Source organism: Somniosus microcephalus, chromosome 10, assembly GCF_052327205.1.
Source record: "Somniosus microcephalus isolate GS21.2 chromosome 10, FLI_Smic_1.0, whole genome shotgun sequence".
Lineage (NCBI taxonomy): Eukaryota > Metazoa > Chordata > Chondrichthyes > Squaliformes > Somniosidae > Somniosus > Somniosus microcephalus.
In genome coordinates, this window is record NC_140996.1 from 168,700,008 (window position 1) to 168,726,145 (window position 26,138).

General features: G+C 47.5%; 1 protein-coding gene across 3 annotated transcripts in view; it reads right to left on the reverse strand.

Moving 5' to 3' along the window:
• The window catches only part of LOC147111841 (rho GTPase-activating protein 20-like), a 195,670-nt gene that overhangs the window by 123,993 nt on the left and 45,539 nt on the right, over window positions 1-26,138 (reverse strand). For 2 of the 3 annotated variants that reach the window (XM_085999123.1, XM_085999124.1), the window contains exon 3: window positions 16,640-16,810. The exons of the other annotated variant lie outside the window; for it this stretch is intronic. In XM_085999123.1, the coding sequence (XP_085855249.1) occupies window positions 16,640-16,810 (171 nt within the window). The remainder of the gene's footprint in view (window positions 1-16,639; window positions 16,811-26,138) is intronic. 3 annotated transcript variants of the gene reach the window in all.

A 26,138-nucleotide genomic window follows, 5' to 3' on the forward strand; every position in this document is an offset into this window, starting at 1 on the left:
CAAACAGCGGAACCGCTGCTTCAGCATGCCGATTGTGTGCTCCACAATGTTCCTCGTTGCCTGATGGCTGACGTTGTAGTGCTCTTCTGCAGGGGTGCTGGGCGAACGGAGCGGGGTCATCAGCCATGGGCACAGAGGATAGCCCTTGTCACCGAGAAGCCAACCTTCTGGGTGAGCCGGGGCCTCGAAAAGGTCTGCTACTGAAATCTGGCGCAGGATGAATGCGTCGTGGCTGCTGCCTGGGAACTGAGCATTGACCGCGAGGATCAGCTGCCGGTGGTCACAGACCAGCTACACATTCAAGGAGTGGAACCCCTTGTGGTTGCGGAAGTCCTCAGGATTCAAAACAGGCGCCCGCAAAGCCACGTGCGTGCAGTCAATGGCGCCCTGCACCATGGGGAAGTCCGCTATTGCCGCGAAGCCCTCTGCGTGCTCCCGCTGCTTCTCCGGTGTCGCAGTGAATGAGATGTACTGCCGCCGCCTTTTAAACAGGGCATCTGTTACTTGCTGGATGCAGCTATGCACCGCAAACTGGGAGATGTTGGCAATGTCCCCAATTGCTGCCTGAAAGGAGCCGGTCGCATAGAAATTCAGCGCTACTGTAATCTTGACAGCCACCGACAGAGAGGTCCTGCACCTTATCTGCAGCTGAAGATCTGCCTGAAGCAGGTGGCACAGCTCAGTCACCACCTCCTTTCTGAATCGCAGCCTCCTAACACACTGCTCCTCCGACATGTTGAGGTAAGAGAACTGCTGCCTGAATACCCTGGCAGCGTAAGGCCTGGTGTGGCGACGTCTGTTGGCCCTCCTCTGTCTGGCCATTCCTGGCCCTCTCTCCCTCCGTCTCTGCCCTTTCCAGATGGTCGAGCAGCAGGACGTTCCACTCCAAAGCAGCCTCCATAATAATAGATAACAAGAAATTATACAGGGTGTAAACGCTCACCAGCAGCAGGGTGATGGTCTGAAGGCTGAAGGTCCTCTGGCAGCGCTGGGTCACTAGTGATATGGCTCGCAGAGTGCAACTCTGCAACTCTGTGAAAATCTCAAAGAAGTTGTACTCCCAAAATGGCTGCCGCTTCTATACCAGTGCAGTCCCCTTTAAAAAGCGCCCCCCCTAAGCCCGAGAGCGACTGGGGAACGTTCCAGTAAGCTGTCCTTATTAGCACCAGGCAGAACGAAGGGGCGCACCACTGAATTTCCGGTCCGGGGCACCAAAAAGGCGTTGCACACTGAAATGACGTCATGATCTGCCTGCGCCCGCGAGCGGGCACTAAGATTTAACGCCGGCGCTAAAACCCACTCAATATGGCAGGAGGCGCTGGGTTCACTGCACCCGGCCGAAAATTGGCTAATGCCCCACTTCTCGGCCTCTTTAGGTGCTAATCGCTGGCGCTACCAACCGAATTTCTCCCCCGTAGGATTTTAAGGAGCGCCTTAAAGGAGGAGAGAGAGAGGTAGAGAGGCGAAGAGGATTAGGGAGGGAATTCCAGAGCTTAGGGCCCAGGCAACTGAAATCACGGCCGCCAGTGGTGGATCGATTAAAATCAGGGATGTACAAGTGGCCAGAATTGGAGGAGCGCAGCAATTTTAGAAGGTTGTAGGGCTGGAGGAAGTTACAGACATAGGGAGGGGTGAGGCATGGAGGGATTTGAAAACAAGGATGAGAATCTTAAAATCGAGGCATTGCCGGACCGGGACCCAATGTAGCTCAGTTTGCACAGGGGTGATGGGTGAGCTGGACTAGGTGCAAGTTAGGATAAGGGCAGCAGAGCTTTGGATGAATAAGGTGGAAGGTGGGAGGCCAGCCAGAAAACCATTGGAATAGTCAAGTCTAGAGGTAACAGTGAGGGTTTCAGCAGCAGATGAGCTGAGGCAGGGGTGGAGGACAGGCAATGTTACGAAGCTGGAAGTAAGCAGACTTGGTGATGGAACGGATATGTGGCCAGTGTCGGGAGGAGCAGAGAGCAGCGGTACAGAGAGTACTTAAACTCACTTTCGCGGGCTTTATTACAGAGGCCGATGTCGGGAGGAGCAGAGAGCGGCGGTACAGAGAGTACTTAAACTCACTTTCACGGGCTTTTTGACAGAGGCCAGTGTCGGGAGGAGCAGAGAGCGGCGGTACAGAGAGTACTTAAACTCACTTTCACGGGCTTTTTGACAGAGGCCAGTGTCGGGAGGAGCAGAGAGCGGCAGTACAGTGAGTACCTAAACTCATTTTCATGGGCTTTTTTAAAGAGGGTTACCAATCTCACAGACCAGCGGCAGCGTTCCAGAGCCACATCATGATTCAAAAAGTGACGCGGGCAAGAGGAAGCAGCTGATTGGGTGAGTACGGCCAGGTGAGTATTTATACTACTCTACAGTTTGACAGTTAAGATAAATAGTTTATAAAATTTAGAAGGTCTTAATTTTTGTGGTTATAGTTTCTAAGGTCTCTGTTGTGTATCGGGGGGTGCTAGTAACCAAGGGCCCTTGAGTATATCATTTAATTGTAGTATAATTAGTGGTATTGATTTGATTTAAATTAATTTAAATTAATTAAAGGGTAAGTCATGGCAGGACAGCTTGGCCCCGTGGCATGCTCCTCCTGCGCTATGTGGGGAGTCAGGGACACTTCCTGTGTCCCTGATGACCATGTGTGCGGGAAGTGTATCTAGCTGCAGCTATTGAGAGACCGTATTGCGGTGCTGGAGCTGCGAATGGATACATACTGGAGCATTTGCGATGCTGAGGACATCGTGGAGAGCACGTTTAGGGAGTTGGTCACACCACAGGTAAAGACTGCATAGGCAGGAAGGGAATGGGTGACCACCAGGCAGAATAGTAGGCGCAGGCAGGTAGTGCAGGGGTCCCCTGTGGCCATCCCCCTCTCACTTTGGATATTGTTGAGGGAGATGGCTTATCGGGAGAAGGCAGCAGCAGCCAACTTCCTGGCACCATGGGTGGTTCTGCTGCACAGGACGGGAGGAAAAAGATTGGGAGAGCTATAGTGATGGTGGATTCTATTGTAAGGGGAATAGATAAGCGTTTCTGCGGCCGCAAACGAGACTCCAGGATGGTATGTTGCCTCCCTGGTGCAAGGGTCAAGGATGTCTCGGGGTGGCTGCAGGGCACTCTGGAGGGGGAGGGCGAACAACCAGTTGTCGTGGTGCATATAGGTACCAACAATATAGGTAAAAACACGAGATGAGGTCCTAAAAGCTGAATATAGGGAGTTAGGAGGTAAATTAAAAAATAGGACCTCAAAGGTAGTAATCTCAGGATTGCTACCAGTGCCACGTGCTAGTCAGAATAGAAATAGAAGGATATTTCAGATGAATACGTGGCTAGAGGAATGGTGCAAGGGGGAGGTATTCAAATTCCTGGGACATTGAAACCGGTTCTGGGGGAGGTGGGACCAGTTCAAACCGGACAGTTTGCACCTGGGCGGGACCGGGACCGATGTCCTAGGGGGAGTGTTTGCTAGTGCTGTTGGGGAGGGTTTAAACTAAAATGGCAGGGGGTTGGGAACCTGTGCAGGGAGACAGAGGAAAGGGAAGCAAGGATAGAAACAAAAGACAGGAAGGAGGAAAGCAAAAGTGGAAGGTAGAGAAATCAAGGCTGTAAATCAAACAGGGCTACAGTAAATAATAATTCTAAAAGGACTAAGAGTGTTAAAAAAACAAGCCTGAAGGCTTTGTGTCTTAATGCGAGGAACATTCATAATAAGGTGGATGAATTAGATGTGCAAATAGATGTAAATGAATATGATGTCATTGCAATTATGGAGACATGGCTCCAGGGTGACCAAGGCTGGGAATTTAACATCCAGGGGTATTCAATATTCAGGAAGGACAGGCAAAAGGGAAAAAGAGGTGGGGTAGCATTGCTGATTAAAGAGGAGATTAACACAATAGTAAGGAAGGATATTAGCTCTGATGATGTGGAATCTGTATGGGTAGAGCTGAGAAATACCAAGGGGCAGAAAACATTAGTGGGAGTTGTATACAGAACCCCAAACAGTAATGCTGAGGTTGGGGATGGCATTAAACGGGAAATTAGAGACGCGTGCAATAAGGGCACAACAGTTATTATGGGTGACTTTAATCCACATATAGATTGGGCTAACCAAATTAGTAACAATACTGTGGAGGAGGAATTCCTAGAGTGTATACGGGACGGTTTCCTGGACCAATATGCCGAGGAACCAACTAGAGATCAGGCCATCTTAGACTGGGTATTATGTAATGGGAAAGGATTAATTAGCAATGTTGTTGTGCGAGGCACCTTGGGTCGGAGCGATCATAATATGATAGAATACTTCATTAAGATGGAGAGTGAAGTAGTTGACTCAGAGACTAGGGTCCTGAATTTAAATAAAGGAAACTACGATAGTATGAGGCACGAGCTGGCTAGGATGGATTGCGGAACATTACTTAAAGGGTTGACGGTGGATAGGCAATGGCAAACATTTAAAGATCGCATGGATGAACTACAGAATTTGTTCATCCCTGTTTGGCATAAAAATAAAACAAAAAAGGTGACTCAACCGTGGCTAACATGGAAAATTATGGATAGCATAAGATCCAAGGAGAGGACATATAAATTGGCCAGAAAAAGCAGCAAACTGAGGATTGGGAGCAGTTTAGGATTCAGCAAAGGAGGACAAAGTGATTAATTAAGAGGGGGAAAATAGAATGAGCGTAAGCTTGCAGGGAACATAAAAACTGACTGTAAAAGCTTCTATAGATATGTGAAGAGAAAAAGATTGGTGAAGTTAAGCATAGGTCCCTTGCAGTCAGAATCAGGGGAATTTATAATGGGGAACAAAGAAATGGCAGACCAATTAAAAACATACTTTGGTTCTGTCTTCGCAAAGGAGGACACAAATAACCTTCCAGAGATTTCGGGGAACATAGGTTCTAAAGAGAGGGAGGAATTGAATGAAATCAGTATTTGTAGGGAAATGGTGTTAGGGAAATTGACGGGATTGAAGGCCAATAAATCCCCAAGGCCTGATAATCTACATCCTAGGGTACTTGAGGAAGTGGCCCTAGAAATAATAGATGCTTTCTGGTCATCTTCCAAAATTCTATAGACTCTGGAACAGTTCCCATGGATTGGAGGGTAGCTAATGTAACCCCACTATTTAAAAAAGGTGGTAGAGAGAAAATGGGGAATTATAGACCGGTAAGCCTGACATCAGTAGTGGGGAAATTGCTAGAGTCCATTATAAAAGATGTAATAGCAGAGCACTTGGAAAACAGTGATGGGATCGGACAAAGTCAACATGGATTTACAAAAGGTAAATCATGCTTGACTAATCTACTGGAATTTTTTGAGGATGTAACTGGTAGAATAGATAAGGGAGAACCAGTGGATGTGGTGTATTTGGACTTTCAGAAGGCTTTCGATAAGGTCCCGCATAAGAGATTGGCGTGCAAAGTTAAAGCACATGGGATTGGGGTAAGGTACTGACTTGGATAGAGAGCTGGTTGGCAGACAGGAAGCAAAGAGTTGGAATAAACGGGTCATTTTCCGAGTGGCAGGCAGTGACTAGTGGGGTACCTCAGGGATCGGTGCTAGGACCCCAGCTATTCACAATATAAATTAATGATCTAGACGAGGGAACTAGATGTAATATCTCCAAGTTTGCAGACGACACAAAGCTGGGTGGGCGTGTGTGCTGTGAGGAGGATGCAGAGAAACTCCAGTATAATTTGGACAGGTTGGGTGATTGGGCAGATGCATTGCAGATGCAGTATAATGTGGATAAATGCGAGGTTATCCACTTTGGTGGCAAAAACAGGAAGACAGATTATTATCTGAACAGCAATAGATTGGGAAAAGGGGAAGTGCAACGAGACCTGGGTGTCCTTGTGCACCAGTCGCTGAAAGTAAGCATGCAGGTGCAGCAGGCGGTTAAGAAGGCAAATTGTATGTTGGCCTTCATGGCGAGAGGATTCGAGTACGGGAGCAAGGATGTCTTGCTACAGTTGTACAGGGCCTCGGTGAGACCGCACCTTGAGTATTGTGTGCAGTTTTGGTCGCCTTATCTGAGGAAGGATGTTCTTACCGTGGAGGGAGTGCAGCGAAGATTCACCAGACTGATACCCGGGATGGCAGGAATGACATATGAAGAGAGATTGGGTCGATTAGGCTTATATTCGCTAGAGTTTAGAAGAATGAGAGGGGATCTCATTGAAACTTATAAAATTCTAACAGGACTAGACAGACTAGATGCAGGAAGGATGTTCCCGATGGCGGGGGAGTCCAGAACCAGGGGTCACAGTCTAAGGATAAGGGGTAAGCCATTTAGGACTGAGAAGAGGAGAAATTTCTTCACCCAGAGAGTGGTGAACCTGTGCAATTCTCTACCACAGAAGGCAGTTGAGGCCAACTTATTAAATAATATTCAAGAAGGAGTTAGATATATTTCTTAAGGCTAAAGGGATCAAGGGATATGGGGAGAAAGCAGGGACAGGGTACTGAATTTGGATGATCAGCCATGATCTCATTAAATGGCGGAACAGGCTCGAGGGGCCGAATGGCCTACTCCTGCTCCTATCTTCTATGTTTCTATGGTCAGAAGCTCATCTCAGGGTCATATACGACACCAAGGTTGCAAACAGTCTGGTTCAGCCTCAGACAGTTGCCAGAGAGAGGGATGGAGTCGTTGGCTAGGAAACAGAGTTTGTGTCAGGGACCAAAGACAATGGCTTCGGTCTTTGCAATATTTAGTTAGAGGAAATTTCTGCTCATCCGGTACTGGATGTCGGACAAGCAGTGTGACAAATCAGAGACAGTGGTGGGGTTGAGAGAGGGGGCGGTGAGGTAGAGCTGGGTGTCGTCAGCATGCATGTGGAACCTGATGCTGTGTTTTCGGTTGATGTCACCAAGGGGCAGCATGTAGATGAGAAATAGGAGGGGGCCAAGTATAAATCCTTGGGGGACACCAGAGGTAAAGATGCAGGAGTGGGAAGAAAAGCCATTGCAGGAGATTCTCTGGCTACGACTGGATAGATAAGAATGGAATCAGGTGAGGTCAAAACAACAGTAACTACACTTCAAAAGTTGTAAAGTGCTTTGGGATATCTTGACGACGTGAGAACGTACTCCATAGGTGCCAGTTCTTTCCATGACTTGGACTTGGGTGTACAGGGCACAATTTCAAAATTTGCAGATGACACAAAACTTGGAAGTATAGTGAACAATGAGGAGGATAGTGATAAGCTTCAAGAAGACATAGACAGGCTGGTGGAATGGGACAGGCTGGTGGACACATAGCAGTTGAAATTTAACGCAGAAAAGTGCGAAGTGATACATTTTGGTAGGAAGAATGAGGAGAGGCAATATAAACTAAATGGTACAATTCTAAAGGGGGTGCATGAACAGAGAGACCTGGGGGTATATGTGCACAAATCGTTGAAGGTTACAGGGCAGGTTGAGAAAGCAGTTTAAAAAGCTTACAGGATCCTGGGCTTTATAAATAGAGGCACAAAAGCAAGGAAGTAATGATGAACGTTTATAAAACACTGGTTTGGCCTCAACTGGAATACTGTGTCCAATTCTGGGCACCGCACCATAGGAAGGATATGAAGGCCTTAGAGATGGTGCAGAAAAGATTTACAAGAATGGTTCCAGGGATGAGGGACTTCAGTTACGTGGATAGACTGGAAAAGCTGGGGTTGTTCTCCTTACAGCAGAGAAGGTTGTCAGGAAATTTGATCGAGGTGTTCAAAATCATGAGGGGTCTAGACAGAATAGATAGAGAGAAACTGTTCCCATTGGTGGAAGGGTTGAGAACCAGAGGACACAGATTTAAGGTGATTGGCAGAAGAACCAAAGGCGACATGAATGGTTAGGATCTGGAATGCACTGCCAGAAAGGGTGGTGGCGGCAGATTCAATCATGGCTTTCTAAAGGGAATCGGCTAAGTATCTGAAGGAAAAAAAATTGCAGGGCTACGGGAAAAGGGCGGGGGAGTGGGACTAGCTGAAGTGCTCTTGCAGAGAGCTGGCATGGGCTCGATGGGCTGAATGGCCTCCTTCTGTGCTGTAACCATTCGATGATTCTATTTTTTCTTTGGTACATGCCAGCTAGAGTAATGAGGCTCTATTTTTGCATTGCTTTGCTCAGAAAGCTTTACAAAGTATATGAAATCCAAAGCTGGGATGTGCAGGAAATCCATCATGTGCTTAGAATCATTTCTGTCTCTCCATTGTTCTTCCGTTACAGGCCACCTGCCACCATGCATCATCCTCAAAACTGAAGGCTGGGATTGTGCAAGCTATAATTTCCAAAATTGTCACCAATGCAGAAACGCAATTTATGTGGGACAAGGAGCACAGATAACATTAGGATAATATGATGTTACTAACCAGCATCAGTTTGTAATTGGAGCTGTGGAAAAATAATTTTGATCTCAAGACTGCTCCGACTCAATAAATAACATGGGATTTTCATTTTTGCTCATGAGCTAGGATGAGTGCCATGTTGGGACATATGTCATACCTCATGAGATTTCATAGTTCTGGTGAGGTCATGGTGGCCGATGTAAGGCCCGCAAAATTATACAGATTCCCCCAAAGTAAGAAAGGAGAGATATTGAACTGTTTGAAATAATATTGGGCCAAAGGGGACCTAAACTCAAAACCCCAGGAAGATTTGGCGAGCTTAAAAGGCATGTTTAGGCCTGTGGAAAAGCTGCAACAAAAGGAATGGGTGGGACAGACAGTTTGAATATTGGAAAAGGGGCCAGATTGTCTGAGAATGTTCTGGGCCAACCCAGTCATTCTACATAAAGACAATAAGCCCACGGAAAAGACTGTTCCCGCTGAAACTTACAGGACCACCAAGAACATGAATAATACAATACATGCCAACAACCAACAAAAGAGAACCTGGCCCCAGCAGGAGAAAACAATCAAACAACAGTTTAAAACCACTCAGAAAGATTTCCAAAACACTTTGCACATTTTAAACTGATTTCAAGGCAATCCCGAAACCAGTTAAAAGCCAATTAAAAATAGATGGGACCATCCCCGAAACTCGATGAGAATTTAAACATATTAAAATTAACGAGCCTGCCAAAATTAACAAAGGACCAGTGGAGATTTGGCGGTCAGATAAGCCAGGCCTCAAAACAGTATAATTGAGGCCTGCCTGTTCAGTGAAACAGATCACGTTGCGTTCGAGAGACAGTACAGTTCACACAGTTGAGGACACAGCTCCAGAAGGTTCAAGTTCAGTACAGGAGAGAAAGTACGGTTCAGAAAAAGATATTATCATCACTGTACTTAGTCGAAGGATCGGAGACTTGAGGAAAGAAGAACGAAATGGAAGGAAAAGGAAATCGTGGCAACCAAAGGCCTCAAGAAACCAACAACTAACAATATTACCACCAACTAGGTAATATTGGGCCACCGCGACCAACAAGAAACCAACCACCAAGAAGTCGAAAATTCACAAATTTGTTTCCACTCTACAAGCTAGTCTGACTTACCCCTGGGTAAGATTTGACACAAAAGACACTAAAAACTATACTTAACCAAAGAAAATTGGGTACTTACCCGATAAATCCAACTACGCATCCAACCGCATCAGCGGACAGGCGAAGACTTAAAACCCAACGCAGGTGCAGTCTTCCACCACGTCCGGGGTACGGCAGGCCCCAACCGCCATAACTAAAGAGAACCCCGAAATCGCGAACCTCTACAATCTGTCAAGAAAGTCGTTTGGTGAGCATTTCCTGGTCCTCTGGAATTCAGCCTAGTTAGGATAGTGGGATTGGGAGGGCAAGGTATTTTTTGTCTATTGTAATTCTCCCTCGCATATTCCGAAGTGTTCCCCCTTTTAGAGTATAAGATTTATTGTATTGTATATTTTCCTCTCTCAAAATAAAAATCTCAATTCTTTTGACCAACTCAGGTGTCTGTTGCAATTTCATTACAACCCCCAAATAAGTCCAAAGTCTAGAACCAAGGGAATGGGAGTGATTCGAACGGTTCAGGGAGTCAGAGGTGAAGCTGACCACACACACCACCCCTTACACCGAGTAGGAGCAGCTCCGAAGAAATTCCTAATCTATTTCAGTTTATAACGTATGTTCAAAGTGAATTAGGCAAAGAGGCAAAAATGGTGCGTTGAATTGTGCTGCTTTGTAGTTTGGTCTCACAGTACCTGGAGACAACAGCTAACTTACCTAACGAATGTAACTTTAGAATATTTATATTCTGAACAATCCCTTCAAATAAATGTTCAAAGGAAAGATATTTCCAGTAAATGCATAGTGATATCTTCTCTAGGAAGTATAACAAATATTTGACAGTAATTATATCACGCATGATATGTGGTAAGCAGATATTTCAATGCATGGGCCCAGAAATTCGGGTGCACCTATTTTTGGGCACGCAGGGTGGGGGGGGGGGGGGGGGGGTCGGGCGGGGGCGGCAGTGAGTGCAAAGAAAGATCCCTGTGCCTGAATGGTGAGGCTCGAGGCGCCCCCAATATCGGGCCTTGGGCCTAATTTCCGGTGAATGAGGAGAATAACGGGAAGCTCGCCGGTGAAGCGTGATTGAAGATCAGGTTGTTGCTGGTGTCACAACGGCTCTCAGATTAGTGAGCAAGCGGGGGGGGCTACAGGTTGGGAAGTGGGGGCTACAGGTCAGGAAGTGGGTGCTACAGGTCGGGAAGTGGGGGCTACAGGTCGGGAAGTGGATGCGGGTGGGGGTGGTGGCGACTGGGTCGGGATATGGGTTTGGTTTTCCTAAGTGAAGGCCTGTAGGAATTGTCGTATTCCTAACTAATAACGGAGGTTGAACTCAGAAGAACAAGCAAACAGGTCTTTAATGTAGGTTTAGATGAATTCCAGAAAACAACAAAGATCGATGCAGGAGAGCCATGGAGCAGGTCTTTCCCCAACGGGGATGCCACGAGGACTAACTAGGCAGTCCGGTCGTTTGCGTCGTGACGTCATCGCGTTTGCTCGCATTTTCCCGCGTTTGGGTAGTCACGTGATTTGCGTTGTGACGTCATCGCGTTTTCCCGCGCTTGGGGCGGTTACGTGATGTGTGACGTGACGTCATCGTGTTTACCCGCGTTTGGGGTGGTCACGTGATGTGTGACGTGACGTCATCGCGTTTACCCGCGCTCTTGGTCAGTCACGTGGTTGGCGACGTGACGTCATTGCGTTTGCCCGCGCTCTTAAAGGGGCAACGCCCCGTACATGCAAACTCCACATAAACATCGTTAAAGAGAATTATGTACAGTAAGTAAGGGACACTCGGTGGTACCGCTACATGCGCCCCCCCAGAATTTGCTTTAACGGACAAAGTCAAACAGTGAGGTGGTCTGACGAGCCTGTCCGAACGACTCCTGTAGTATCGAGGCGGAGGCTGCTGGGCGGCTGGCGGTCTGGCGGGCGGTAGCACTTGGTCTGCCGTAACGACAATGGGTGGCCGGTGGTCTCGGCGGTTGTGCTGTCTCGACGTGGCGGGCGAGGTCTAAAGGTGTTGGTTTTGAGCAGACCCGTATATGCGTCAGGGCGAATAAAACGTATTCAGCCTTGTGAAGGACCGCGGAAACGTGTGACCTCTGCGGCCCGTGGCGCGAAGTGGGCACCGGTGTGAAACATCTGGCCGGTTGGCGGTCTGGTGGGCGGTCGCACCTGGTGTGCCGTAACGACGATGTGTGGCCAAAAGGTGGTGCTGTCTGGCGGGCAGTCGAGGTCCATGGCTCTGTTGATGATCTGCGGGGAACGCCAAAACGGGCGATCCTGGAGGTGTTGAACGTGGGTCTTGTCAGATCGGGAAACTCGCCGAGCAGGCGAACGCACTCTTCAGAAGTCGGGAACGCACAGGAGATGGTGCGCGACGTAGTGTTACAGCGGTAACACAGAAGCGAGTGACCAGTTGCTGCGTTGATCTGTGATCAGGGTTGGAGAGCAATTGTCCCGCGTGGCCGTTCGCGGCCGCGGGATGCCCGTAGACCCGTACCTCAGTGGTTGCAGTGTCGGTTGTTGTTTTGTTCTTGGGGGAAACTGCCGGGAGGGCGGCAACGCTTCGATTTTGCGCCGAACTGCGCGTGGCAGAAAACACAATCCAGCAGGCTGACGAGCTGGGGCGGCGTCTGCGGGGGATGGGTCCTCGAGGTTTGCGAGGGATGAATCCCCGTGGTTTGCGAGGGGTGAGTCCCCGTGGTTTGCGAGGGGTGAATCCTCATGGGTTGCGAGGCGTGAGTCCTCGTAGGCTGCGAGGGGTGAGTCCTCGTAGGTTGCGAGGGGTGAGTCCTTGTAGTTTGCGAGGGGTGAGCCCTCGTGGGTTGCGACGGGTGAGCTCTCGTAGTTTGCGAGGGGTGAGCCCTCGTGGGTTGCGAGGGGTGAGCCCTCGTGGGTTGCGAGGGGTGAGCCCTCGTGGGTTGCGAGGGGTTTGTCCTCGTGGGTTGCCAGGGGTGAGCCCTCGTGGGTTGCGAGGGGTGAGCCCTCGTGGGTTGCGAGGGGTGAGCCCTCATGGCATCTCCGCGGGGGCGCGCTCCGATCTTGTGGGCCCGAAAACCTGCAGTACCCGTGCTTTGAGGGATTCATACTTGCTGTTCCGTTGGGGGTTGTCGAGAAGGCGGACGATCCGAGAGGCGGTAGAGCTGTCGAGTACGGAGACCGTATGCAGGTACGTGGTCTGCACCGCATCGATGTTGCATTGGGCGAACGGGGCTTCTACCAGAATAAAGCACGAGGGCGGTTGCTGCTCCCTGTATTGCGGTAGCATTGGCAAAACGGCTTTTGCTTCCATGGCGTGCTTCTTTTGTGAAAAACATTCACAAAAATCGGGGTCCGGCTGCACTGCTTTCGTGAAAAACGTTCACGAAAAACGGGGTCACCAATGTAGGAATTGTCGTATTCCTAACTAATAACGGAGGTTGAACTCAGGAGAACAAGCAAACATGTCTTTAATGTAGGTTTAGATGAATTCCAGAAAACAACAAAGATCGATGCAGGAGAGCCATGGAGCAGGTCTTTCCCCAACGGGGATGCCACGAGGACAGACTAGGCAGACGGTCGTTTGCGTCGTGACGTCATCGCGTTTATGTCGCGACATCATCGCGTTTGCTCACGTTTTCCCGTGCTTGGGTAGTCATGTGATTTGCGTCGTGACGTCATCGCGTTTTCCCGCGCTTGGGGCGGTCACGTGATGTGCGACGTGACGTCATCGCGTTTACCCGCATCTGGGTGGTCACGTGATGTGCGACGTGACGTCATCGCGTTTACCCGCGTTTGGGTGGTCACATGATGTGCGACGTGACGTCATCGCGTTTACCCGCGCTCTTGGTCAGTCACGTGGTTGGCGACGTGACGTCATCGCGTTTGCCCGCGCTCTTAAAGGGGCAACACCCCGTACATGCAAACTCCACATAAACATCGTTAAAGAGAATTATGTACAGTAAGTAAGGGACACTCAGTGGTACCGCTACAGGCCAATCTTTTTTGTGGGGCCCTCAGACAGGGGTTAGGCCCCTTATTTACATATGAAAGGGCCTAACGCCTGTTTCAGGCGTGTGCACAGCACACCAATTTTATGGCTTTTACCAAGATGGTGGGCAGTGTGCTTCAGATAATGAGCACGCGCTTCCTGCTCGCCATATTGGATGCTCGGCTCATGAGGCCATTTAGCGTGTTTTAAATTATTGTCACATATTCAGCCATTTACATTATTTATTCAACAAAACATTCAAGCATGCATTCCTTAAACGGAATAGTTAGAATTAAATCCAGTTTCTTACCAAGTATTTTTATCACTTTTGGATAAAGTGATGAAAAATACAAAATTACACAGCAGTATTTACATATCTAAAGATACATACAAGCTATATGTTTGCACAGACCTCTCTGGTCTGCACGGGATACTTGCCTTTATTAGCCGAGGCATAGAATATAAGAGCAGGGAGGTTATGCTTGAACTGTATAAAACACTAGTTAGGCCGCAGCTAGAATATTGCGTACAGTTCTGGTCACCACATTACAGGAAGGATGTGATTGTACTAGAGGGGGTGCAGAGGAGATTTATGAGGATGTTGCCTGGGCTGGGGAATTTTAGCTATGAGGAAAGATTGGATAAGCTGAGGTTGTTTTCTTTGGAACAGAGGAGGCTGAGGGGGGACCTAATTGAGGTGTATAAAATTATGAGCGACCTCGATAGAGCGGATAGGAAGGACCTAGTTCCCTTAGCAGAGAGGTCAATAACCAGGGGGCATAGATTTAAAGTAATTGGTCAGAGGTTTAGAGGAGATTAGAAGAGAAATGTTTTCACCCGGGGGGTGGTGGGGATCTGGAACTCACTGCCTGAAAGGGTGGTAGAGGCAGAAACCCTCATCTCAGTTAAAAAGTACTTGGATATGCACTTGAAGTGCCGTAACCTACAAGGCTATGGACCAAGAGCTGGAAAGTGGGATTAGGCTGGATAGCTCTTTGTTGGCAGGCACGGACATGATGGGCCGAATGGCCTCCTTCTGTGCTGTAAATTTCTATGATTCTATGATTCATTAGTTTATTTAAACGAGATTCTGTTTATCGTTCTCTTTATCTAACGCTCTGTAACAAATGTTGATTTTATCCTGCGCAAATTTACACAGACTTTTTTTCACTGACTTTTCAGAAGGTTTATGGAACATTTACGGGTTTCCAAATCAGATGTTTTTCCTATTTATTTTTTCAACAACTACAAAATTGTAATGGATTTTTAAAAAACATTACAACCAATTTAATTAGGTTATTAGCTCTTCACACAGTCTCCTACTCCAAGTTGTTATTTCCCAGGACCACAAAAGTATGGAGCCCCCTTAAATAGCCTTTTAAAATCCGAGCTTGGTTTAATCCATTCCTCACCCGGACAGTTTTGAAGGCAGTAGCTCATGGTGGGCACAGTTCCATGGGCAGTAGCTCATGGTGGGCACAGTTCCATGGGCAGTAGCTCATGGTGGGCACAGTTCTGTGGGCAGTAGCTCATGGTGGGCACAGCTCTGTGGGCAGTAGCTCATGGTGGGCACAGTTCCATGGGCAGTAGCTCATTGTGGGCACAGTTCCATGGGCAGCAGCTCATGGTGGGCACAGTTCCATGGGCAGCAGCTCATGGTGGGCACAGTTCCATGGGCAGTAGCTCATGGTGTGCACAGTTCTGTGGGCAGTAGCTCATGGTGGGCACAGCTCTGTGGGCAGTAGCTCATGGTGGGCACAGTTCCATGGGCAGCAGCTCATGGTGGGCACAGTTCCATGGGCAGTAGCTCATGGTGGGCACAGCTCTGTGGGCAGTAGCTCAGGGTGGGCACAGTTCCATGGGCAGTAGCTCATGGTGGGCACAGTTCCATGGGCAGTAGCTCATGGTGGGCACAGTTCTGTGGGCAGTAGCTCATGGTGGGCACAGTTCCTTGGGCAGCAACTCATGGTGTGCACAGTTCTGTGGGCAGCAGCTCATGGTAGGCACAATTCCATGGGCAGCATCTCGTGGTGGGCACAGTTCCATGGGCAGCAGCTCATGTTGGGCACAGTTCCATGGGCAGCAGCTCATGGTGGGCACAGTTCCATGGGCAGCAGCTCAAGGTGGGCACAGTTCTGTGGGCAGCTGCTCATGGTGGGCACAGTTCCATGGGCAGCAGCTCATGTTGGGCACAGTTCCATGGGCAGCAGCTCAAGGTGGGCACAGTTTCATGAGCAGCAGCTCATGGTGGGCACAGTTCCATGGGAAGTTGCTCATGGTGGGCACAGTTCCATGGCAAGCAGCTCATGGTGGGCACAGTTCCATGAGCAGCAGCTCAAGGTGGGCACAGTTCCATGGGCAGCAGCTCATGGTGGGCACAGTTCCATGAGCAGCAGCTCAAGGTGGGCACAGTTCCATGGGCAGCAGCTCAAGGTGGGCACAGTTCCATGGGCAGCAGCTCATGGTGGGCACAGTTCCATGAGCAGCAGCTCAAGGTGGGCACAGTTCCATGGGCAGCAGCTCATGGTGGGCACAGTTCCATGGGCAGCAGCTCATGATGGGCACAGTTCCATGGGAAGTTGCTCATGGTGGGCACAGTTCCATGGCAAGCAGCTCATGGTGGGCACAGTTCCATGGGAAGTTGCTCAAGGTGGACACAGTTCCATGGGCAGCAGCTCATGGTGGGCACAGTTCCATGGCAAGCTGCTCATGGTGGGCACAGTTCCATGGGCAGCAGCCCCATGGTATCTTGCCTAAATAGCAATTTTTGATATGTGAGCCCAGATGGTGAGTGGTTGCAGTCTATTCAACCAATTAGGGAATCACCGCCGACCCCAATCTTGTGTTCACCTAATGTCCACACACATGTATTTCCCAGTAGGGCTCAAAAGATAGCAATCTAGAGCAAAAACCTTGGTGTATTTTTCCTCTCCTTAGCCCAAGGCCATGAGACCAATTGTGGTCCCCAACTGTTGCCTCAGTTGAGATCAGCTAATATGAAGCTGGGACCTTCCTCATCTGAATGGCCTAGTGCTATATCAGGTACTTTTACTCTTTAGGGAATAGGAACCACTAGTGCTTTATTAACCACCTCTGCTCGCACACTCTTTGCAACCCTGATGGTGCCTGCACCAGCAGCCTCAATAAAACCAAGTTCAAAAGAACTGTGAAATGGAGATCTGCTGTCCTCTTACTTTGATTTCGCTATGACTAAAACATCATTGAACAGGAAGAGATGTCGGTCTTGGGTTTGGAGACCAGTCTTGAGCTGGGCGTGTCCTTCCATAAGAAATGTTCTGTACGGTCCTACAATTGACTGAACGAGAGGGCAGAGCTCTGGGCTGATCGGAGACAGACAGCTTTCTCTGCAGAACAAAGCAAAATTAAAATAAAGTGAAGGTAAAATCATTAAACAAACTCATTTCAATAAACTGAACCCACTTTTGTCAACTAGGAAAGTGTTTAAAGGGCTAGAAATTCGTCTCAGGCTGTGGCGCAAAGCGGACAGTATTGGATCAGCCGTTATTCCGTTCTATTGACAGCAGTGGAACTGAATATCAGGCGCTGCGTATATCGGGCAGCCGATCCGATAGCGCCCGTTTTGTGACACCGCCAGAGACCAATTTCTAGGCCATTAATTCTACCCACATGTTAAAATGTTTAGATAGCTAAAAAAATGCTGCTGAATTTCAGCACAGCAATTCTAGCAGAGATTTAGAGTAGTTTGTTCCCGTTTCTCCCAGGTATCAAGCTTGCCCAATTGCTCCCCACTACAGTGACACCTCACCCTTTAAGCAGCAGTACCATTGCAACCAATGCCGCAGTTATACTGCAAGTCTTAGCCAGAGTAGAGCAGTCTTTACACAATGTTCTGCTGCAAACCTGCGATCCAAGGGAGTCATAGAGTCATAATGGCACAGAAGGAGGCCATTCGGCCCACTGGGTCCATGCTGTTCTCTGTGGAGTGATCCAGTCAGTCTCATTCCCCTGCTCTATCCCCGTAGCTCTGCAAGTTTATTTCCCTCAAGTGCCTATCCAGTCTCCCCTTGAAAACATTGAGTGTCTCCGCTTCCACCACTTCCGTCGGCAGCAAGTTTCAGATCCTCACCACTTGCTGCGTAAAAAGTTTTTCCTCACGTCCCCCCTGTATCTCTTGCTCAAAACCTTAAATCTGTGTCCCCTAGTCCTTGTACCATCAACTAGTGGGAACAACCTTTCCCCGTCTAGCCTATCCAAACCCGTCATAACCTTGTACACCTCTATCAAATCACCCCTCAACCTCCTTTGCTCTAATGAAAACAAATCCAGCTTCTCCAACCTGTCCTTGTAGCTAAGAACCCCCATCCCCGGAACCATTCTGGTAAACCTCCTCTGCACCCTCTCAAGGGCCTTCACATCCTTCCTAAAGTGTGGTGACCAGAACTGGACGCAATATTCCAGTTGTGGCCTAACCAGCGCTTTATAAAGGTTCAGCAAAACTTCTCTACTTTTGTACTCAATACCTCTACTTATGAAACCCAAGATCCCATATGCTTTGCTAACCACTCTCTCAATATGTCCCGCCACCTTCAGGGACCTATGCACATTAACTCCCAGGTCCCTCTGTCCCTGCACACTCTTTAAAACTGTGCCATTAAATGTATATTGCCTCTCCCTGTTCCTTCTGCCAAAATGCATCAGTGTAGGAAACCACTTGGGAGAGGTAGCCTCATAACAGGTTCAATATCCACCAATCCACTGGCACACTATGCTGCTGTACATACCATCTACTGGATGTATTGCACCGGCTCATCAAGCTTACTTCAACAACATCTCACTCCCCCATGACCTCTACCACCAAGAAGGACAAGAATAGCAATGTTGTGGGAACACCATCACCTCCAAGTTCCTTTCCAGGTCACACACCATCCTACGATAGCAAAATACTGCAGATGCTGGAAATCCAAAATAACAACAGAAAATGCTGGAAAAACTCAGCAGGCCAGGCAACATCCGTGGAGAGAAAATAGAGTCAACGTTTCGGGTGAAAACCCTTTGTCAAGACTAAGGAAGCACAGGAAATGAAATAGATTGAGAGGCCGGGCTGGGAGAGAACAAAAGAGAAGAGCCATTAAGAGGTATTCAAAATGAGACGAGATGGTGATAGGACTAGTGGAGACAAAAGACAGCACTAGATTAGGTGTGAAATGCGCTGGCAGAATGGGAGACAGCTGCCATGTGGGAGAGAGAAAAAAAAAGAAGGGGGGGGGAGGGCCAAAACAAAGTTGTGGATAAAAAATATAAGTAAAAATGTAATAGGGGCCGAGGTTATGATCTGAAATTGTTGAACTCGATATTGAGTCCAGAAGGCTGTAAAGTGCCTAATCGGAAGATGAGGTGCTGTTCCTCGAGTTTACACACAGCATCCTAATTTGGGCATAGACCACTATTCTATCATCACTGCTGGATCACTATCCTAGAATTTCATACCTAACACCATTGAACACAATCACCACAGGGACTGCAGCAGTGCAAGAAGAAGGCCCAGCGCTATATCGTTTCATATTGCTATCTAGTGAGCCCTGCAAAACATCTGGACCATGGGATGATGAACAGAATCAGGCTCAGCCATGATGCCACCTACAGTAGGATAGCCCACCAATATTTACTGTTCAGACTCCTAAAGAAAAAATGGACACTTGGGCAAGATATTGGAGGCCTGCCCTGCCTATAAAGCTGTGCTCTAGCATGAAAATTAGGGTTTGGGGGTGAAAAGAGATTGAGGCACAAGTAATATTTTAAAAATCAACTATATGCTTTGTAGCAAAGATTAAGATTCATACATGAAAAGTGTTAAAAAATTGACTTACCAGAATAACACCTTTTACTCACTCTCAATAAAATGTACTGTTTTACATGTATATTGTTATTTTTTGCTCCTGCTACTGTTATCTTAACAGTAAAAATATTACACACTAATTGATCTCCCACAACATTGCCCACGATAAGTCTGAAGATACGGTCACTCTGTTACCTGTCTCTGATGTCTTAGTGTTGTTGTTTCTTTTTGTCTCTTCTGCTCTGTTTCTCTTTTCTGCTTCCCTCCCTATAACTCTTTTTGCTTATCTCTTTGTCCTCTTCTGCTTCCTCTATCTTTTTTTTTACTTTTTTTTCGTGTTATTCATTCTCAGGATATGGGCATCGCTGGCAAGACCAGCATTTATTGCCCATCCAAAGCGGTTTGATACAACTTGCTAGGCAACTTCAGAGGGCAGTTAAGAGATAACATGTTGGGTGCGGGACTGGAGTCACATATAGGCCAGATTGGGTATGGACAGCAAGTTTCCTTCTCAAAATGACATTGGTGAACCAGTCGGGTTTTAATGACAATCTGACAATTCAACACTCACTTTTACTGACATTCTAATTATGGATTTTTAAAAAAGCTCTCAAACTGCGAAAGTGGGATTTGAACTCACTTCCTGCAGATTATTAGACCAGGCTTTTGGATTACTACTCCAGTAACATAATCACTACATTTCCGTACTGTATTTGGGTGGGAAGAGAAGGGTGGCAAGAAAAGGAGTCACCAACGATTGACTGTTATCTCTTAACTGCCCTCTGAAGTGGCATGTAAAACAAGGTGACTCAACCGTGGCTAACAAGGGAAATTAGGGATAACATAAGATCCAAAGAGAGGACATATAAATTGGCCAGAAAAAGCAGCAAACCTGAGGATTGGGAGCAGTTTAGGATTCAGCAAAGGAGGACAAAGGGATTAATTAAGAGGGGGAAAATAGATTATGAAAGTAAGCTTGCAAGGAACATAAAAACTGACTGTAAAAGCTTTTATAGATATGTGAAGAGAAAAAGATTGGTGAAGTCCCTTACAGTCAGAATCGGGGGAATTTATAATGGGGAACAAAGTAATGGCTGACCAATTAAATACATATTTTGGTTCTGACTTCACGAAGGAGGAGACAAATAACCTCCCAGAGATGTCGGGTAATATAGGGACTAATGAGATGGAGGAACTGAAAGAAATCAGTATCTGTAGGGAAATGGTGTTGGGGAAGTTGACGGGATTGAAGGCCAATAAATCCCCAGGGCCTGATAATCTACATCCTAGGGTACTTAAGGAAGTGGCCCTGGAGATAGTAGATGCATTGCTGGCCATCTTCCAGAACTCGATAGACTCTGGAACAGTACCCATGGATTGGAGGGTAGCTAATGTTACCCCACTATTCAAAAAAGGTGGTAGAGAAAAAGCGGGGAATTATAGACCGGTAAGCCTGACATCGGTAGTGGGGAAAATGCTAGAGTCCATTATAAAAGATGTAATAGCAGAGCACTTGGAGAGCAGTGACGGGATCGGACAAAGTCAGCATGGATTTACAAAGGGTAAATCGTGCTTGACTAATCTACTGGAATTTTTTGAGGATGTAACTGGTAGAATAGATAAGGGAGAACCAGTGGATGTGGTGTATTTGGACTTTCAGAAGGCTTTCGATAAGGTCCTGCATAAGAGATTAGTTTGCAAAATTAAGGCACATGGGATTGGGGGCAAGGTATTGACTTGGATAGAGAACTGGTTGGCAGATAGAAAGCAAAGAGCTGGAATAACCGGGTCGTTTTCCGAATGGCAGGCAGTGACTAGTGGGGTACCGCAAGGATCGGTCCTAGGACCCCAGCTGTTCACAATATATATTAATGATCTGGACGAGGGAATTGGATGTAGTATCTCCAAATTTGCAGACGACACAAAGCTGGGTGGGAGGGTATGCTGTGAGGAGGATGTCGTGAAACTCCAGTACGATTTGGACAGGTTGGGTGATTGGGCAGAAACATGGCAAATGCACTATAATGTGGATAAATGTGAGGTTATCCACTTTGGTGGCAAAAACAGGAAGGCAGATTATTATTTGAATGGCAATAGATTGGGAGAAGGGTGTTAAGTCTGTGTGTTATAGTGAGAATTACTACACAGACCACAAGAGTAAACTCAACAGGTCTTTACTGGTTGGAGGTCGGACTATACTGAATACAATATTATTACACTGTGTTTATATACCGGTGTGGTCACCACCGGTATTACGTATACAGCAGCCAAAGAAAGTAGTACCTTTCTTAAGGTGGACCAAACTTAAGTTCTCTTAAGGTGGAACAGGTTACATACACCACAATCCTCCCTTTTTAGCTTAACAGTCATATCCCCAAATAAACATAACATATATACATATATAACTTCAGGTATAACAGTTCAAAGGTTCAGTCTCTCAGGAGGCTTTCTGATTCGGCTTGGATAACGCCTTTCAGTGGTCTCTGATTCTTGTTGTTGAGGTGACTCCTCTAGTTGGTTGCCAATGTATTGGGTGTCATCATCATCAAATACATTCTCGGCCGAGGTAGATGCTTCAGGTTCATGAACGTCTTCCACAGCTGTCTCTGTCACAACCATGGGTTCGACCCTTGCTCTCGACTCTACCAGTTGATCCGCATGACGCCTTATCACATTATGACCAATATCTACGGTGTACATCAGAGGTCCTTGTCTGGCCCGGATTGTTCCGGACTGCCATTTGTCATTTCCATAGCCCCTTGCCATCACTGGTTGTCCTACGTCGAAAGTTCGAGTGGTCTTGCTGTTAATATGCCGAAACTGTTTGTTTTCCACTTCCCTCCGCACATTTGGTTTTAACAAGTCCAACTTGGACCGCAACCTCCTGTTATAAAACATCATAGCAGGACTTTGGTTAGTCACGGCATGATCGGCGTTTCTATATGACATCAGGAACTTATCGACCTTGTGTTGCAGCGGAATCTGATCATCATTCATGGCCTTAATAGCCTTTTTGAATGTCTGGACAAATCTTTCAGCCAACCCGTTTGTCGCCGGATGATATGGGGCAGAGGTATAATGTTTAACTCCATTCTTCTTTAAGAATTGTTGGAATTCTTCCGATACAAACTGTGGTCCGTTGTCCGAACAGATCTGTTCTGGCAATCCGTTCCTTGCGAATATTGTTCTTAACACCGCAATTGTCTTTTCTGAAGTAGTGGTATTCATCTTGATGACTTCTGGCCATTTGGAATGTGCGTCCACCGTGATTAGGAACATGGAGTCCATGAATGGACCAGCAAAGTCAATGTGTACGCGTTGCCATGGGGCTGAAGGCCATTCCCATGGGTGTAGCGGTGCTATCGGAGGTGCATTTTGCACTTTTTGACACCCAGCGCAGCTCTTCGTTAACTCCTCAATCTGTTGGTCAATACCCGGCCACCATACGTAAGCCCTAGCAAGATTTTTCATTTTAACTCCCCCCAGATGACCTTCATGTGGTTCTTTTAAAACTCTTTCCCTTAACTTGGGAGGAATAATCACTCTTGTCCCGTACATCAAAGTACCATGGCAGACGGACAGCTGGTCTCGCCTTGCCGAGAATGCCGGTAACAGAGGATCACCCCGTGTTGGCCATCCTTTCACTGTCACCTCGTAGACTCTGGACAGTGTCGGGTCGTTCCTGGTTTCTCTTTCAATACTTGCGTTGGTGACAGGTAAACACTCGATAATGGTCGAATGAAATAACTCAACAGGGTCAACTTCTGTCATGTCTTCATCTTCAGGTAGTGGCAGGTGCGACAGGCCATCAGCATTGCCATGCTGTTTCGTACCTTTGAATTCTATCTGATATTGATGTGCCCCTAAGAAAAGAGACCATCTCTGGAGATGCTGTGCTGTCATCACCGAAACACCCTTCTTAGGGTTAAAAATGGACACCAACGGTTGATGGTCCGTCAGAAGTGTGAATTTTTGGCCCTGTAGGTAATGATTAAACTTCTTCACTCCCCATACAAGGCTAAGGGCCTCCCTATCGATCTGCGCATAGTTGCGCTCAGCGGAGGTCAATGATCTGGATGCAAACGCAACTGGCCTTTCCGTGCCATTTGGCAATTTATGTGAGAGTACTGCCCCAATACCATATGGAGAAGCATCACAAGCCAACCGAATAGGCAGTGTCGGGTTGAAGTGAGCCAACACTTCCTCTGAGGTGATCAATTCTTTGCTTTTGCGAAATGCCTTCTTACAGTTTTCGCCCCAGTCCCATGGTACCCCTTTCTGTAAAAGAACGTTCAACGGATGCAGCACCGTGGATAGATTTGGCAGAAATTTATGGTAATAGTTAATTAATCCTAGAAACGACCTCAACTGAGAGACATTCTCCGGAGCGGGAGCCTTTACAACTGCCGCTATCTTGTCAGGAGACTTATGAAGCCCCTCCCGGTCAATGACATGACCACAGTACGAGATCCGCTTCTGGAAGAACTCACATTTCTGCCGATTTACTCTAAGTCCATACTCTTTCAGTCTGTTGAGCACCAGTTCCAAGTTAGTGAGATGCTGTTCATTACCATCACCTGTGATCAGAATGTCGTCCAGGTAACATTGTGTGCCTGGAATTCCCTGTAATACCTGCTCCATGGCCCTTTGCCAAATTGCTGGAGCCGATGCCACTCCAAAAACCAGCCTATTGTACCGGTACAACCCTCGATGCTTGTTGATCGTGAGGTATTGGCGTGACTCTTCTTCAACCTCCATCTGCAAGTACGCCTGCGCCAGGTCTATCTTGGTGAAGTGTTTCCCGCCAGACAGTGAAGCGAAAATATCCTCAATCCGTGGAAGCGGATACTGCACCGTGTGAAGCACTGGATTAACGGTGATTTTGAAATCTCCACAGATGCGAACCTTCCCTGGATCTCCTGGCTTATTGTTCGCAGGACGTTTCATAACGGGAACAATGGGCGTAGCCCACTCACTCCAATCTACTTTAGACAGTACACTTGAACGTTCTAGTGCTTCCAGCTCCGCTTCAACCGCAGGTCGTATTGCATAGGGCACCGGTCTGGCTTTAAAAAATTTTGGTTGTGCATGTTCATCAATCTTGATGTTTGCCGTAATTCCTCTCAGTGTTCCCAGTCCCGGCTGGAACACCTCTTTAGCCTCATCCAATATTCTGGACAATCGTTTAGGTTTGACAGCTGTTTCCCCGGAATCTACCGTTAGTGCTTTCAAGGAGTGCCAGTCCATATTCATTTTCCTAATCCACTCCTGTCCTAGTAGTGGTGGACCTCCTTCAGGTAGCACATATAAGTCCATTACTTGGCTTTCTTTGCCCTTGTGGACCACTTCTACCTCTATTTTTCCAATGGGGTACACTCTTTGCCCCGTGTACGTTTTCAATATAATCTCCATATCCTGTAAGGGAATATGTTGGAATAACCTTCTGTAATCTTTCTTATTCATGACCGTCAATGCCGATCCAGTGTCCAATTCCATTTTTACTTGGACTCCTGCTATCTTAAGAGTGACCCAAATTGTCTGGAGGTCTGTATCCTTACCAACGTTGTGTATTCTTAAGCTATCCAGTTCATTACTGCTAGCGTCTGAATCTGACTTCTGTTCGGTCAAACTGTTCTTTGTCACCTTGTGTACCTTTGCATATTTTCCTTGCGGTGACTTTTTGTTGCTGGTCTTCTTTCCTGACCGGCATACTTTAGCTATGTGGCCAAGCCTGCCACACGTTCTGCATTCTTGGTTTTTAAACCAACACTGGTTCTGATCGTGCGTTGTCTTTCCACAACGATAACATTTGACAGAACTCAAACCCAATTTGTTTGTACCGAGTTCCGGTGGCCGTAGCTGCATTACTGCCGTGCCTCTCGCTGCGGCCTCGTGTGCTGCTGCCATAGTGACCGCCTTCTCGAGAGACAGCTCATTCTCCTCGAGCAGTCGCCTTTGTGTATCCTGTTTAAATAAACCACACACAAATCTATCTCGAAGTGCCTCTGTCAGTCCCGTTCCAAACTGACAATATTTTGCTAGCTTACGTAATTCCAGCAAATATTCAGCATTGCTTTCATTTTGCCGCTGTCTTCTATCGTAAAATTTAAATCGTTCCGCTAGCATCAGCGGCGTGGGGTTAAGATGATTTTTTAGGACAGTAACAATCTGTTCGAACGTCTTATCCGCCGGTTCATCTGGTGATAACAGGTGTTTCAATTGCCCGTATGTCTTCGCACCCATCAAGTTTAGTAATGTTAGTGCTTTATCTGCCTCAGGAATTTTATTTGCCTTACAATAGTTTTGTATGCGTTCTACATACATAGCCCAGTCTTCTATATCACTGTCGAAGGCATTAATGTTCCCATGTTTAGGCATCGTAGCAATTTATCGTATTTTTAATGTTATCTAAGATGGCGGCTTCCCGCTCTTGCCGTCGTCCTCCGCCCACAAAATGGCGGTTTTCCCACGCTTGGCGGTCTTCACCCGTCCCCCGACGCTGTCTCCGCTTCACCGCAGCTCTCGCGCCTTCAGTTTCCCCAGACGCTGCGCCTTTAGCCCGAATGCGGCCCTTATCTCCGGTCACGATCGATGTCCCACGCTGCGCCTCTTGCTCGAAAGCAGCCCGGCCCTTATCTCTGGTCGCGATCGACCTCACCGCTCTTATTCCTCCGTCTTCCCAGCCCCGTCTGTACAGCCAACGCGGTTGACTTTCTGTTGCGTCGCTGCCTGGCTTACCCACCACGAGGTAGTAGAAGAAGCTGACAGTCGCTGATGGAGGCTTCGAGGTCAGGATGTCTTCTGCACTCCGGTTGCTCGATGCCTGCCGCTCGACGTGTCTTCCCGTAGGTGATGAGGGTGGAAACCTCTCTTCG